Source organism: Nycticebus coucang, chromosome 18 (genome assembly GCF_027406575.1).
Source record: "Nycticebus coucang isolate mNycCou1 chromosome 18, mNycCou1.pri, whole genome shotgun sequence".
NCBI lineage: Eukaryota > Metazoa > Chordata > Mammalia > Primates > Lorisidae > Nycticebus > Nycticebus coucang.
The window spans coordinates 29,225,769-29,239,617 of record NC_069797.1 but is presented as its reverse complement, the minus strand read 5'-3'; the positions used below and the strand labels follow the sequence as shown (position 1 = coordinate 29,239,617).

General features: G+C 50.7%; 2 protein-coding genes across 2 annotated transcripts in view; one reads left to right on the top strand and one right to left on the bottom strand.

Moving 5' to 3' along the window:
- PITPNA (phosphatidylinositol transfer protein alpha) overlaps positions 1-6,493 on the bottom strand; it is a 44,577-nt gene extending 38,084 nt beyond the window's left edge. Inside the window, exons 1-2 of the mRNA XM_053567767.1 lie at positions 6,236-6,493; positions 2,539-2,569 (exon numbers count right to left, since the gene is read on the bottom strand). Of these exons, the coding sequence (XP_053423742.1) occupies positions 2,539-2,569; positions 6,236-6,255 (51 nt within the window). The 5' untranslated portion in view covers positions 6,256-6,493. The remainder of the gene's footprint in view (positions 1-2,538; positions 2,570-6,235) is intronic.
- A 2,283-nt stretch (positions 6,494-8,776) lies between these two features.
- On the top strand, positions 8,777-9,650 carry LOC128569584 (myosin light chain 6B-like). The gene has a single exon (XM_053567766.1). The coding sequence runs from the start codon at positions 8,894-8,896 to the stop codon at positions 9,410-9,412; it is 519 nt and encodes a 172-aa protein (XP_053423741.1). The 5' UTR covers positions 8,777-8,893; the 3' UTR covers positions 9,413-9,650.
- The last annotated feature ends 4,199 nt before the right edge of the window (positions 9,651-13,849 follow it).

The window sequence follows — 13,849 nt, the reverse complement described above, 5'->3', positions numbered from 1 at the left end:
AGCCACATGCTAATGCTGCCCGCAGAATACTGATTCAGGTCATGAGAATGATTATAAAGACACAATCTTCTTTCTTTCTTTTTTTTTTTTTTGAGACAGAGTCTCTCTATGTCACCCTTGGTAGAGTGCTGTAACATCACAGCTCACAGCTATCTCAAACTCTTGGGTTTAAGCGATTTTCTTGCCTCAGCCTCCCAAGTAGCTGGGACTATAGGTGCCCACCACAATGCCCAGCTATTCTCTTTACCCCAAAATGAGAAAACTCCAAGGGCCTCAAGTCACAGCCTCCAATTTAGGAAGTCAATCCACCAGTCACGTGATGCTGAGCTGATGCTTTCTATTCCCACAGAAACCTTGAATAGGGATGGGGTTACTGACAAAGACGCTGAGAGGGCTGATGGTTACTTGTTTCTTCTTTGGCCTCATCATTCAAGATTTTTCTGATCTTCTGCAACAAAGCCTTAAGCTTTGAAAAGAGCAGCTTCTGCTTCAACTCTGCCTAGACCATGTGTTGCTTTCTCGCAGTAATTTCTTTCTGAAAACGAGCTGACCAGCACTAGTCAGACAGATAAATCCCAACCAGCGCCCACTTCCCAAGCTTCTGCTTAGACTTTAGGCTTTACCCCACCCCACCCCACCACTTCCTCAATGCTGCAAAAAAACCATCACAAGCTGAAAACCACCAACTGTGGACAGTCTCAAGGCGGGAGTTCCCCTTTCCCTCCATTCTTGGCCTCCGTATGCAATCAGTGTTCTGGCCCCTCTAGCCTTACTGCAGGCAGCTAAGAGGTTCTCCAGGACAGTCCTGGCTCTCCTTGACCTGCATTCCCTCAGAGACATTCCTACCCTTCATTCCATCAAGAAACTCCCTGCAAAAAGATCCATTTCAAGACCCCTAAACACCATACTGAGGAGTGGTGAGGAAATCCTGTGTTCTCAGGGGACATCTTCTTGACTGGGTTGGGGAGGAGAGGGAATCATCCTGTACATCAGAGGTCACTGGACCCCCCAGGAGCCAAGTTTCAGGGCCCAAACTGGACCTTCCTGCTTGGCCTTCTGGTTTAGAAAATTATCACTTGCTATTTTTTATAAGGACAGAAAAGGCTCCAAAGGAGGTGAGTTAACAGACCCCTTTAACGCACCCAGTTCCCAGGCCCTAGGTACAGTGCCTCCACAGATCCCAATATCTACCATGCCACCCCTTCTTTTTCTCAGGTTCTCTAGTCTCATTTTCTTTCTTTCTTTTTTTTTTTTTTAAGAGACAGAGTTTCACTTTTGTCGCCCTCAGTTGCTGTGAGCCGTGGTGTCACAGCTCACAGCAACCTCCAGCTCTTGGGCTAAGGCGATTCTCTTGCCTCAGCCTCCCAAGTAGCTGGGACTACAGGCGGCCACCACAACGCCTGGCTATTTTTTGTTGCAATTTGGTGGGGGCCGGGTTTGAACCCGCCACCTCCCGTATATGGGGCCAGCACCCTACTCACTGAGCTATAGGCACCGCAGCGGTCTCATTTTCTTATCTCTCCTTCTTGGAATTCTCCAATCATAGTCAAGGTCCACCTCTGGCCCCTTCTCCCACATTACCACAGCTCTTATCAGACATGCAGCCCACCACTGGAGGCAATCCTCTAGGGGCCAATGTCTGCCCACCCCTCTTGGGGACCAAGAAGCTTGGATATTTGTCTCAGCTAAAGAGTACTGCAGGCTCTCTTGGCCTGATTTCATTTTTCAAAGGTCCAGTTCATATTTGGAACAGAATGGAAGTTATCACAAGAGCTTCATGCTGACACTGCAGGAAAGAGAGATGGAGCCCAGTGACTGGGGACACTATACTGGCTGCCAAACTTCACCCAAACTTGAGTTTAACTGGAAGCTGGGGTGGGGTGGGGCTGTGGATTCAGAAGGAAATAAAGAACAAGACAGAAAAATGGAGGAATTTCAGAGAAAGAGTGACACAAGGGACGCTCCGTGACAGTCTTCTGTTGTCCAAGAGATCAACTCTGAGTCAACACAGCCTATGAACCTTCCTACAGCGAATCCTGCTGTCAGATCCCCATACACAGGGACATCAGACCCAGGAACCATAAAAGGACAGAGAGCAAGCCAAGCTTGCTTGTTATTCCCTGCTCTCCGTAAAAGGAGGGTTCTGTGTCTTGGTCTTTCCAGCAATCTCCTAGTGTGACTAAGAAGGAACTCAGAGACTTCCTGCCCTGTTGGTCTGTGGCACAACCAGAAAGAGCTGGGCACACTTCCCAGAGGTCCTGGAAAGGCACACACTTAATCCTATCAATAACATGCCCCCAAACACAGTCTCAGGATGACCTAGTCTCCATTCGAAGCTATCCAGCATGGGACAGGTTGCACACAGTTGCCTTTCTTCAGATGAAAGTGGCAACAGGAAAATTCAAATTGAGCACCAATTATCTCTATATTAGAACAAATATGAAAACTATACAAAGAATATGGCCACGCAGAGCCCAACTGAGCCAATGGTCACCAGCCCTTATGTACAACTATGGAAAAGAAAGAAAAAAGACTTACCTCATCTACAGACACTGGCAGGATGACTCGACTACAAGAAAGGGAAAAGACAGTATCAACTTCAGGTTCTGCAACCTGCCCAAGGGTCTCAAAGCATCATCTCAGAACAGTATTCAACATTCTGCCGTACGTGACACTATATACTGATAACAACCCAGCAGAGAAGGCCCTCTGAGCACTTTGAGGCTAGGACCCTCTGTACCCTTTTGGCATCCCGTTTAGAACCCTGTGATTCAGTCCAAACCTGTCGCCCCACTGCCCCCACTGGCTACTTCCCAGGCCTCTGACTCGTATTTGTTGCTGTCTTCTTTTCCTCCTCCCTCACCGTTATCTTCTCCCACAAGACTTGCCAACGAGTCCAGTAAAACAGAGAAGTGAACATAGGAGGGTCTACTAGGATGAGGATGCAGACCCAAAGAATCAGGCCCTGGGGATTTATATCTCTGTGGACCCAGCCTCCCAATAATAGCCCTATAGGTAAAAGGCTAGGAGGGGACCAAGTTCTTTGGTGGCTTAATCACCCTAAGGGCACACAGCAACCACCTCTGTTCTAGGGCAGGGTGTTACAGGACAAGCTACTATTACAAAGCTGCCAAAAGAAGAGTTATCCAACTGGTGTCCTGACCTCCAGAAGCTGTCTAAAAGTGCCCAACTAATCATTATCTTCTCCAACTCAATTGCCAGAAGTACCACCAGTAACCTGATGAAGAAGCCATGGCTAGAAAAATCTCCACAAGGGCTTGAAACCCAGAGGTGCTAGGGTGGGCAGAACTTGCATTTGCAATGCAGACCAATGTCCAACCCCCAGTTCAAAGCTGTGAGGTCAGAGAGCTGAGACAAAAACCTCTGGTTGTACTGAGTACAAGTCAAGCCAGTTCCCAGCTTAGAGTCTCAGACCGCAAACCCTTGCTGGAATGCTCGGGGCCTTCTGTGTCTTGCATGCTTAGTGAAGCATGAGCTGCTATGCCCTCCTTCTTATGCAGTGGGTTTGTCATTCGGGCTCCTTGCTCCACACTGGTGAATAGCTCACTATTTTCTAGTTCCACAGAACTCCCCCGGAAGCAAGAAGCATACAGAGGGGCTCTCAGGAAAATATCACACTAAAGACAAGGCGCTAAGCAGAAAAGTAGCAGAAAAACAAAATGGGCTCCCCAAGTCTATACGGTCTGCTCACAACTCCCTCCTAGAAGGACTCAAATAACGTTGACTCCTTCAGTTTATTGGATGCTGCCACTAATGTCTCCTCTCATTAGACAAAGCCAATGGTGCAGAAAAATACTCCCAACTTGGGAGGCCAGAATTTTTGCACCCTCAGAAGAAACTGCCTATAAAACAATAAGCCTTTTATCTTCAAGAACAGCAGCAAAAATCCCATCCAAGAATTTGCAGAAATCAAATCCAGGCGAATCCTGTTAGAGGAAGTGTCAGAAAAATCAACAGGGACAACCTTCAAATCCTGGGTGGGCCCCAAGTCTCCCCACAAAAGAGACTGGCATTTTTCACCTCTCGACAGGATGCTCTGCAGCTGCTTATGTGACAGCACACCCAGACATTTCTCCCTCATTTATCGGGAACAAAACCACTTCAGCAGCAATAGAATACAATTCCAAAGGATAGGGCCACAGAAGCGCAACTGGGCTAAGACTGGAAGCAGGGCTCACTACAACATGACCTTCACTTGCACTCTTCCCAGAGCTGCAGTGCTGCAGCCACAGCCAAGAGTCTCAAATGCCCCTCCACCCCGTCCCCCTGCCCAGGGATGTACACACAGGGCACAAGTCAGGCAGAAAGGAAATGCAGGTGCCAGACAGGTTCTGCATCCCCAGCACCTCAGACTTTTCCCTGGCAGGCTTCAAGGGGAGAACAAAGAACTGGAAAGGAGCACCTCACTTCAAAACTCACTCAGATCTCTTCTAAAGGTCTCTTCCTTTCCCTGTCTGACCTTCTTTTCAAAACTACAGATTTCTACAGAGTCTAGGCTCATCTGGGAATAGGAAAAAGCATCAGAAGAATGGGAAAAGCCTGTCAGTGAGGACATTGAGAATTAATCTCTGAAGTGTACCACATTTTCCTCCTTACCATATAAAGCTGAGTTCTGGCTGCATTAACATCAGACTAGATGTCAAGAAGTAGAGGTGCAGTGCCTCAAAATAATGCTCTTCTGATGAGATGCCAAGCTGGGATGACATCTGGGTCTCTGTCCCCCTTGTTACTTAAACTCTACACTATGTCCTAAATGTCTTAAGACACCTCCAAGGAGCAAGCCCAGTCGGGACAAAGTATCTTCACGGACAAAATGGAAAGAGCCCTCTGTACACCTGCCCAGCTACCGAGAGAGTTCCACCAGTCACTCTCTGCGTGGACATCTCCCACTTCCAGATCTCCTGGCCCAATACTGCCATTTATCCCCCTTCCAGGGAAGTGGTTTCACTGTACGTTCTACATACACATACCCAGTCCCTCCACTTTGGGGGGGAAACATCCTCTGGTATTTACTTGGAACCATGAGCTTCAGCAATATTCTTGAAAGAGTTAATCCAAACTTCTCCACCTGTCATCCAATGCCCTGGATTACAGGAACAAACCCATCTTCCTGTAACTCCTACCAGAAGTCACCGGTTTCCCAGCTTCCTAGTCATCACTCAAGAACTTCCTCTACTCTTCGCTGTCTTTCCTCAAGTTATGATTTCATGAACACCTCAATTCCTCAAAGCAATTTCCCCATCTCATTGCACCAAAACTGAGAATCCCCTGAGACAAGATGGCCCTGACCTGTACTTCCCACCTCCAATAAGAAGTATTCATTCATACACATACTCTCTTTTTGGATTGTCCTCTACCCTGGAAACTTCTTAGTCCTTCTCGTCACTTCAGACCTGCCCAACATCTTCTGGACTCCTCACCCAAGTCCCAAGCTTTTTTCCAAATGCCTCCTGTTCTGCACCTACTGCTGGGGCATCTTGTCACTCCACTCCCCTATCTCAGCCTCCTCTGCTTTATCTCTTCAGACCCTTCCACTGTCACCCAAGCCTGGCCCTGACTCCCTAGTCCTTTTCCTGGGTTCACTTACTACAACCCTTCCCCATGCCTAAGGTAGCCACTCCTCATACTCCAAGTTTCCCTCAGCACTCCTCCCCATCCCCTCAACTCTGTTGTGGAGCTGTCTTATCTTATCTTCCCTGCTCCTTAGTGCTGTTCAGCCCTGGAACACCTCCCCACAACCGGCCCGCGCTGCTTGCCCTTGTCTGATGGTCCTCAGCCCCTCAGACAACTTCCCTGTCTCCCACCAGTCCGCTCAGCCCCGCCTGCAATTCTGCCTGCCCGCTTCCTCCCTCAACCCCCACTGTAGAACCACCCCGCATCTCATCCAATGCTTTCTATCCTCTCAGTCCTTCCTCATGCCCTGTCCGGCTCTCACTGTCCCCTTGACCCCACGTCAGGCCCTGTCTTGCCCTCTTTGTCCCCTCGCCTCTGCCCAAGCCTGCTCGGCCTTCACTGCCCCTTGGGCCCCACCTCAGGTGCTATCTGGCACACTCCAGCCTTGCTGGCCCCACCTCAGGCCCTCACTGTTCCCTCAGCCCCTACTGGGCCGCCCATCCAGCGCTCTCCGTTCCATCTGCCGGACCATCAGGCTCTCTGGTCGTCATCCCCGACCCTCCCTTCCTCCTCGCTTCCGCACAGCCGGCCAGACACTCACTACTCCTTGAGCACCACCATGTCGCTTCGCAGCTCGGTGGCTGCCCGCTGCCCGCCCGGCCTCCCGCCCGCTTCCCGGCGGCCGCTCTCCCAGTGGCCCGGCCCGGCCCGGCTGCCTGTGCGCCTTCGTCGTGGTCTGCTACGTCCCCGCCGCGCTCGCTGCGGTCGCCGCGCCGGCTCCTGCCGTCCCGGCCTTGCCGCCTCCCGCGCCACTGCCGACGCTGCCCGGAGCTCCGGTTCCGCAGCGCCGCGCGGGGGCGGGGCGTCTCTGCGGCAACCAGAGCGTCACACGCAGCGGTGCGCGTTGACCTCAGCGCGGAGGCGGGGTCTTCCCGGGTCCGCCCGCTCTCGTCCTTAAATGGGCCACGGCATCCGCCACGCCATCCGCCAGGTGGGCCCGCAGCGTGCGCGAGATACGGGTAGTAGGTAGAGCAAACACTGAGGTGTCTAGCAGGGTGCTAGGTGAAAATGCTCTTCCGCAGCTGGAGCGCATACCCTGGGGCCTCCCCGGTGGGGCTGGTTGAGATCCAGGAAAAGGTTGTGTCAGAAGATATTAATAAGAGCCAAATTTATGTGCAAAGTGATCCTCTGAGTTGTTGACCTCTCCAAAAACTCTACCAGAAAGGTGCTGTTACTCTACCCATTTTACAAGTGAGGAGAAGGACTGTGTGAGTCCACAGCTAGTATGTGATGGAGCTGAGATTTTAACCCAGCAGTCTTAGTGTAATGTCATTCATCCAGTAAAGATTTGCTAAGTGTCAGCTATGTACCACGCCTGTTTTTTTGGTTTTCTTTTTCTTTTCTTTCTTTTTTTTCTTTCTTTCTTTTTTGAAACAGAGTCTCACTCTGTCGCCCCCGGTAGAGTGCCGTAGCACCACAGCTCACAGCAACCTCCAACTCCTGGGCCCAAGCGATTCTCTTGCCTCAGCCTCTCGAGTAGCTGGGACTACAGGCGCCCGCCACAATGCCCTATTTTTCGTTGGAGCTGCCACTACTGTTTTAGCTGGCCTGGGGCCGGGTTCGAACACTCCACCATCGGCGCCCTACCCACTGAGCCACAGGCGCTGTCTCAAGTCTGTATTTTTGTAGAGAGGTTAATCATGGTGAATGCTATGTGGCTCTCTAGGGTCAAATGGTGGCCGGTAGGTGAGTAGCTGAGGGAGACAGAACCAGGCAATTAAAACTAATACAGCTGTGAGAGGTGAAACATTGCCTTGGTGGGATACACCAAAGGGGTCCAATTGAGTGTGAGGAGTGTGGTCAGGGAAGGCATCCTGGAGGAAGAGATTCTGGGTTGAGATCTGCCAGGGGTGGGCTGGGGAGAAGAAAGCAGGCAGAGTGAATGCAAAGGTTGGAGGCAAGAAGAAGATCACACTGCATTTGGGGAAGTGACAGAAGTGACTAGAGCTAAGGTTTGGGGGCCCAGGAGCTGGGAGGGGGGTTGGGTGCCTGGTGGGTGAGGGTAAGGTGTTTGGGAAGGCATTTTAGGGTTCTGGGCAGTGACATGAGCAGGTGTCCTATGTGAAAGCTCACTCTGGTGGCTGGGCGGAGGACAGGATGCAGAGGGGCCCAGAGCAGAGGCTGAGAGACCAGTTAGGAGGGGGCTGCTCCAGAAGTCCAGGTGAAGGTGAACTAGGACAGTGTTAGGAAGGAAGAAAAGGAAGAGATGGATTCAGGAACAACTCAAGAGGTAATCTGTGCAAGACTTGACTCATTGACTGAGAGGGTGAGAAAGAGGGAGGAGAGAAAACCTGGGAGCCTGGGTGGACAGTACTGCCTTCACTGAGAACACAGGAAAGGCAGGTTGGTTGGGGGGAGATGGTGACTCCAGTGTTGGACACATTGAGTTCAGGGTGCTCAAGGGGCATCCGGGTGAGATGGTGAGCAGGTTGCCAAAGAAGGGAGGGGGAAGCAGGTGGCTGTATTACTATCAAGCTGTAACTGATGTCCCAGGACCACCTGACTGTTGTACTCATTCATTAAATCCTAGAATGGGATGACTCCAGAAATCCAAACCCAAGATCTGGGAGGGATGGCCAAGAAAGGAAACATTATGACCTAAGTCCAAGACTAAGTGGCCTGGACTCTGGTCACCTGAGGGCCTAATGAATGATTAAATGAATCATTCACAAATGCCACATGCTGGCTCTCTCCAGGAAGCAACCAAACCCTGCCCTCTGGGAGTTTGTAATCCTGCAATCTAGCCAGGAAAACTACATTTATTCACTTACTCAAATATTCTTTGGGCACCTGACCCTATACTATGGCTTTTTCTAGGCACTTAGGACACAGGGACCAAAAAAATAAAAAAAGACAAAACCCCACAAACCATGAGGTCCTCCTTCCCTTGCTGAGTGGGGAGAAAGTAGAATACAAACCAATAGGGTGCGCCTGTGGCTCAAGGAGTAGGGCGCTGGTCCCATATGCCGGAGGTGGCGGGTTCAAACCCAGCCCCGGACAAAAAAACAAAAAAAAAAAAGAAGAGAGAAAAGAATACAAACCAATAATCACTTCGGCCCCGCCCGCTTCCCCTATGAGGACTGAAAGTAGCCAGCAACCCCTCCCCATTCCCAAACGCCCTCAATTGGACCCTTCTTCAGCGCCCCTTGGAAGAGATGGGTGCCCCCATCGGCACATTGTCCTTTGGCCACTGGACATCATGCCTCCCAAGAAGGATGTTCCAGTGAAGAAACCAGCAGGGCCCCTCATCTCCAAACCTGCTGCCAAGCCAGCAACAGGGGCCCCTCCAGTCAAGACTAAGGCTGAGCCAGCTGTTCCCCAAGGCCCTCAGAAAACCCAGGAGCCCCCTATCGATCTCTCCAAAGTTGTGATCAAGTTTAACAAGGATCAGCTGGAGGAGTTCAAAGAAGCATTTGAGCTGTTTGATCGAGTAGGAGATGGTAAGATCCTGTACAGCCAGTGTGGGGATGTGATGAGGGCCCTGGGCCAGAACCCCACCAACGCCGAGGTGCTCAAGGTCCTAGGGAACCCCAAAAGTGATGAGCTGAAGTCCCGGCATGTGGACTTTGAGACTTTCCTGCCCATGCTCCAGGCAGTGGCCAGGAATCGGGACGAAGGCACATATCAAGACTACTTGGAGGGGCTTCGTGTGTTTGACAAGGAGGGGAATGGCAAAGTCATGGGAGCAGAGCTCAGACACGTCCTCACGTGGACGTGAGGGGGAGAGGATGACTGAGGAAGAGGTGGAGACTGTTCTGGCAGGACATGAGGACACAATGGTTGCATCAACTATGAGGCCTTCCTGAAACACATCCTAAGCGTCTGAGCTCTGCGGGTGGGTGGCTCTCCCACCCCTCCTGTCTCCAGAGACCCAGCGGGTCCCTGCAAGCGGAAGCACGTTCCAGCCACCAGGAGGCCACCTATTGTTTCAAAATAAAGATGCAGTTTCTCCCTTGGGGGAAAAAAAAAAAAAAAAAAAGAAAACACTTCCACTAGTGATAAATGTTATGAAGAGTAGGTGACTTTGGCCTTGGCGGATGGCTTTAGTCAGGTGGTCAGGGAAGACTCTTAGAGAAGGCAGTATGCAGACTGAGTCCTGAATTTCTAGAGGAATTATTGCTCAGGTAGCTCCTCAGCTGATAAGAGTTGAGTCAGGGGGAGATTCAAGGGCTGTGATGGGCAGCAGTGGGGAATAAAAAAACAAAACAACAATCAAAATGCTGGAGAAACAGCCTCTTCCCTTAAGGACCTCGTGGAGTGGAGAACTGGCACTGGCAGTAGTTATAAAGGTGAACATGTGTGACACAAGGAACAGTGCAAGAGAAGGCTCAAGGAGGTGTGAGAAGTGTCCAGGATGTGGGCCAGATGTGACTAGGAAGAGGGAATAGCAACCAGGGAAGGAAACCAGCATAGACAGGGTGCAGAGGGGGATTCCACACGGTGCAACTTGGGGGCAGAGCAGAGCACGCTGGTTAGAACATGAGTGAGAAATGGGGGGTGGGGGACCAGGCACAGTGGCTCATGCCTGTAATCCCAGCACTCTGGGAGGCCAAGGTAGGTGGATCACCTGAGCTCAGGAGTTTGAGACCAGCTTGAGCAAGAGCAAGACCTCGTCTCTAAAAATAGACAGGCATTGTGGTGGGTGCCTGTAGTCCCAGCTACTCCGGAGGCTGAGGCAAAGAATCGCTTGAGCCCAAGAATTTGAAGTTGCTGTGAGCTATGACATCAGAGCACTCTACCAAGGGCAACAAAGTAAGACTCTGTCTCAAAAATAAATAAATATAGCCAGGCATTGTGGTGGGTGCCTGTAGTCCCAGCTACTTGGGAGGCTGAGGCAAGAGAATCACTTAAGCCCAGGAGCTGGAGGGCTGTGAGCTGTGACACCACGGCACTCTACCGAGGGCAATAAAGTGAGACTCTGTCTCTACAATAAATAAATAAATATTAAAAAATTAAAAGGCCAGCACAGTGACTCACGCCTGTAATCCTAGCACTCTGGGAGGCCAAGGCAGGTGGACTGCTTGAGCTCATGAGTTGGAGACTAGCCTGAGCAAAAAGCGAGACCCCATCTCTACTAAAAATAGAAAAACTGAGGCAAGAGGATTGCTTGAGCCCAGGAGTTGGAAGTTACTGTGAGCTATGATGCCACAGGGTGACAGCTTGAGACTCTGTCTCAAAACAAACACAAAAAAAACCTACTTCTGCATGTTTCAGGCTTAAAAGAGGAATGAGGAGGGGTACAGTGCCTCACCCCTATAATCCTAGCACTTTGAGAGGCTGAAGCAGGAAGATTGCTTGAACCCAGGGTGTTGAAACTATTGTGAGCTATGATCACACCACTGCATTCCAGCCAGGGCAACAGAGGGAGACCCTGTTTCTAAACACACACACCCCAAAAAAAGAGAGAGAGAGAGAAGTGAGTGTCATAGATATCTGTATCGCTTTCTTTCTTTCTTTTTTTCAGAGCCAGGATCTTGCTCTGTCACCCAGGCTGGAATACAGTGGTGTGGTCATAACTCACTGCAGCCTCAAACTCCTGGACTGAAGCGGTCCTCCCACCTCAGGCTCTGGCTCTGCGTCTCTTTCTTTGCCTTGTTCCCTCTCTCTGCCTTCTCTCCGTTTCTCTAGTTCTCTTTCTGGCTCTCCTCTCTCTTTTGTATCTTTCTGTCTCATCTTTCTGCCTCCCTGTACCTCCGTCTGTCTCTGTCTCTCCTCTCTCCATCTCTCTCCATCTCTGTTCTATCTCTCCCCTCCACATCTCTCTCTCTCTTTTTTTCTTATTTGAGACAGTCTCACTTTGTTACCCTTGGTAGAGTGCTGTGGCATCACAGTTCACAGCAACTTCAAACTCTTGGGCTCAAGCGATTCTTTGCCTCAGCCTCCCAAGTAGCTGGGACTACAGGCGCCCACCACAACGCCTGGCGATTTTTAGAGACGGAGGTCTTGCTCTTGCTTAGGCCGGTCTCGAACCTGTAGGCTCAGGGCAATGCACATGCCTCGGCCTCCTAGAGTGCTAGGATTACCGGCATGAGCCTCCGCACACGGCCAATACATCTTTCTCTTTATTCTCCCTGCCTCTGCCCTCCACACCTCTCCCTGTCTCTCTACCTGTCTTTCATTGTCTCCACTCTGGGTAATGCAGCTTCAGCCCATGTTTCTTTCATCATCTCTTTGCAGCTGTCTCCTTTCCCCTATCTGTCTGCCCTCTCCTCAGTCTTTCTCAATTTCTCCCTCCCCTTCATCTTTTTTTTTTTTTTTTCATACAGAGTCTCACTATGTCGCCCATGGTAAGGTGCTGTGGTATCACAGCTCACAGCAACTTCAAACCCTTGGGCTTAAGCGATTCTCTTGCCTCAGCCTCCCAAGTAGCTGGGACTGCAGGTGCCCGCCACGACTCCTGGCTATCTTGTTCTTGTCATTGTTGTTCAGCAGGCTGGGGCCAGGTTCGAACCCGCCAGCCCCATATGTGGCCCGCGCCCTAACCACTGAGCTACAGGCACCGAGCCCCTCCCCTTCACCTTTGTGCATGTGGATCTCATAGTTCCAGCCCCCCAAACCACTGCTCCACCCCACAAGCATGGCTTCTCCTACTGGCCCTTGTTACTGCCTTGGTTACAGTCCCTGTAACTCATCTCTGGGTATCTTGGGGACACTGTGTTTCACTGTTCCCATCTTCTGCTCTGTCCCTTCTGGGCTGATGAGAATATGCTCTTCTCCCAGCCTCTGTCTCAGTCTGTTTCAGCCTCTTTTTTTCTTTTTTTTTTTTTTTGAGACAGAGTCTCACTTTGTCACTTCTGTAGACATGGCATCATAGCTCAAGCTATCCTCTTTCCTCAGCCTCTTGAGTAGTTAGGACTACAGCTACTGCCACGATGCCCAGCTACTTAGCAGAGACGGGGGGCTCGCTCTTGTGCAAGCTGGTCTCGAACTCCTGAGCTCAGGTGATCCACCTGCCTCAACCTCCCAGAATGCTAGAATTATAGGTGTGAGCCACTGCACCTGGTCCCAGCCTCTTTTCTGTGTGTCTCTTTTAAAATTTCATCCCCAAACATTTATTGAGCAATTCCATGCCAGGTACCATTCTAGGCACTGAGGACTTGGGGGTGACCAAGGAAGAGCACATGCCCACTTTCAAAGAATGTTCCTTTTGGGGAGAGACAGACACTAGACAAAACCAAACCAAACCAAAACAATAACAGAAAAAAAACAGACGAACAGAAGACCCTTCTGTCCTGGTCATCCCATTGGGCAAAGGAGTGTTGGCCAGGGCAGGGCCAGGCCAGACTGTGGTGGGGCTTCAGGCCTATAAGGGTAAGCTGGCTGTGCTCTGAGCTTGGCCTGACAATTCCCCATCCCTAAGTAGCTACTATGGGCTACTCAAGAAACTAGATTAGAGTGGGGTTTTTTTGTTTGTTTGTTTGTTTGCAGGGGCCAGGTTTGAAGGACACCTCGGGTATATGGGGCCGGCACCCTACTCCTTGAGCCACAGGTGCCCCCTGAAACTAGATTAGAGTGCTTAACCTCTTTGCTTACTAACAACATTCATTATGAGCTGGGCTGGGGGAGACCAGTAAAAAAAAAAAAAGGAAAAAAAAATAGTCCCAGTCCATGTAGGTCCATGATTTAATGCAGAAGGGAGACCAGTGTCACATCTGCTGGGTGAGAGAAAAATAAACAGCAGATGCTTCAGGCACCCAAAAGAGACAAGGAGCCCTTTACCTCCCTCCTCTTCTCTCCCTGCCTCTGGCAGTGTTTGGCCTTCATAGGGTTAAAGATGATTTGAGCAGCTGTGATTTTTTTTCTTTTCTTTTTTTTTCTTCAGTTTTTGGCCTGGGCTGGGCTTGAACCTGCCAACTCCAGCATATGGGTCAGCACCCAACTCTTTTGAGCCACAGGCACTACCCTGTGATTTTTTTTTTTTTTTGGAGAGACAGAGTCTCACTGTACCGCCCTCGGGTAGAGTGCCGTGGCGTCACACGGCTCACAGCAACCTCTAACTCTTGGGCTTACGCGATTCTCTTGCCTTAGCCTCCCAAGCAGCTGGGACTACAGGCACCCGCCACAACGCCCGGCTATTTTTTTGTTGCAGTTTGGCCGGGGCTGGGTTTGAACCCGCCACCCTCGGCATATGGGGCCGGCCCCTACTCACTGAGCC

Excerpts from the sequence above, each read along its gene's own strand:
- LOC128569584 (XM_053567766.1), top strand. The coding sequence starts at position 8,894 with ATGCCTCCCAAGAAGGATGTTCCAGTGAAGAAACCAGCAGGGCCCCTC.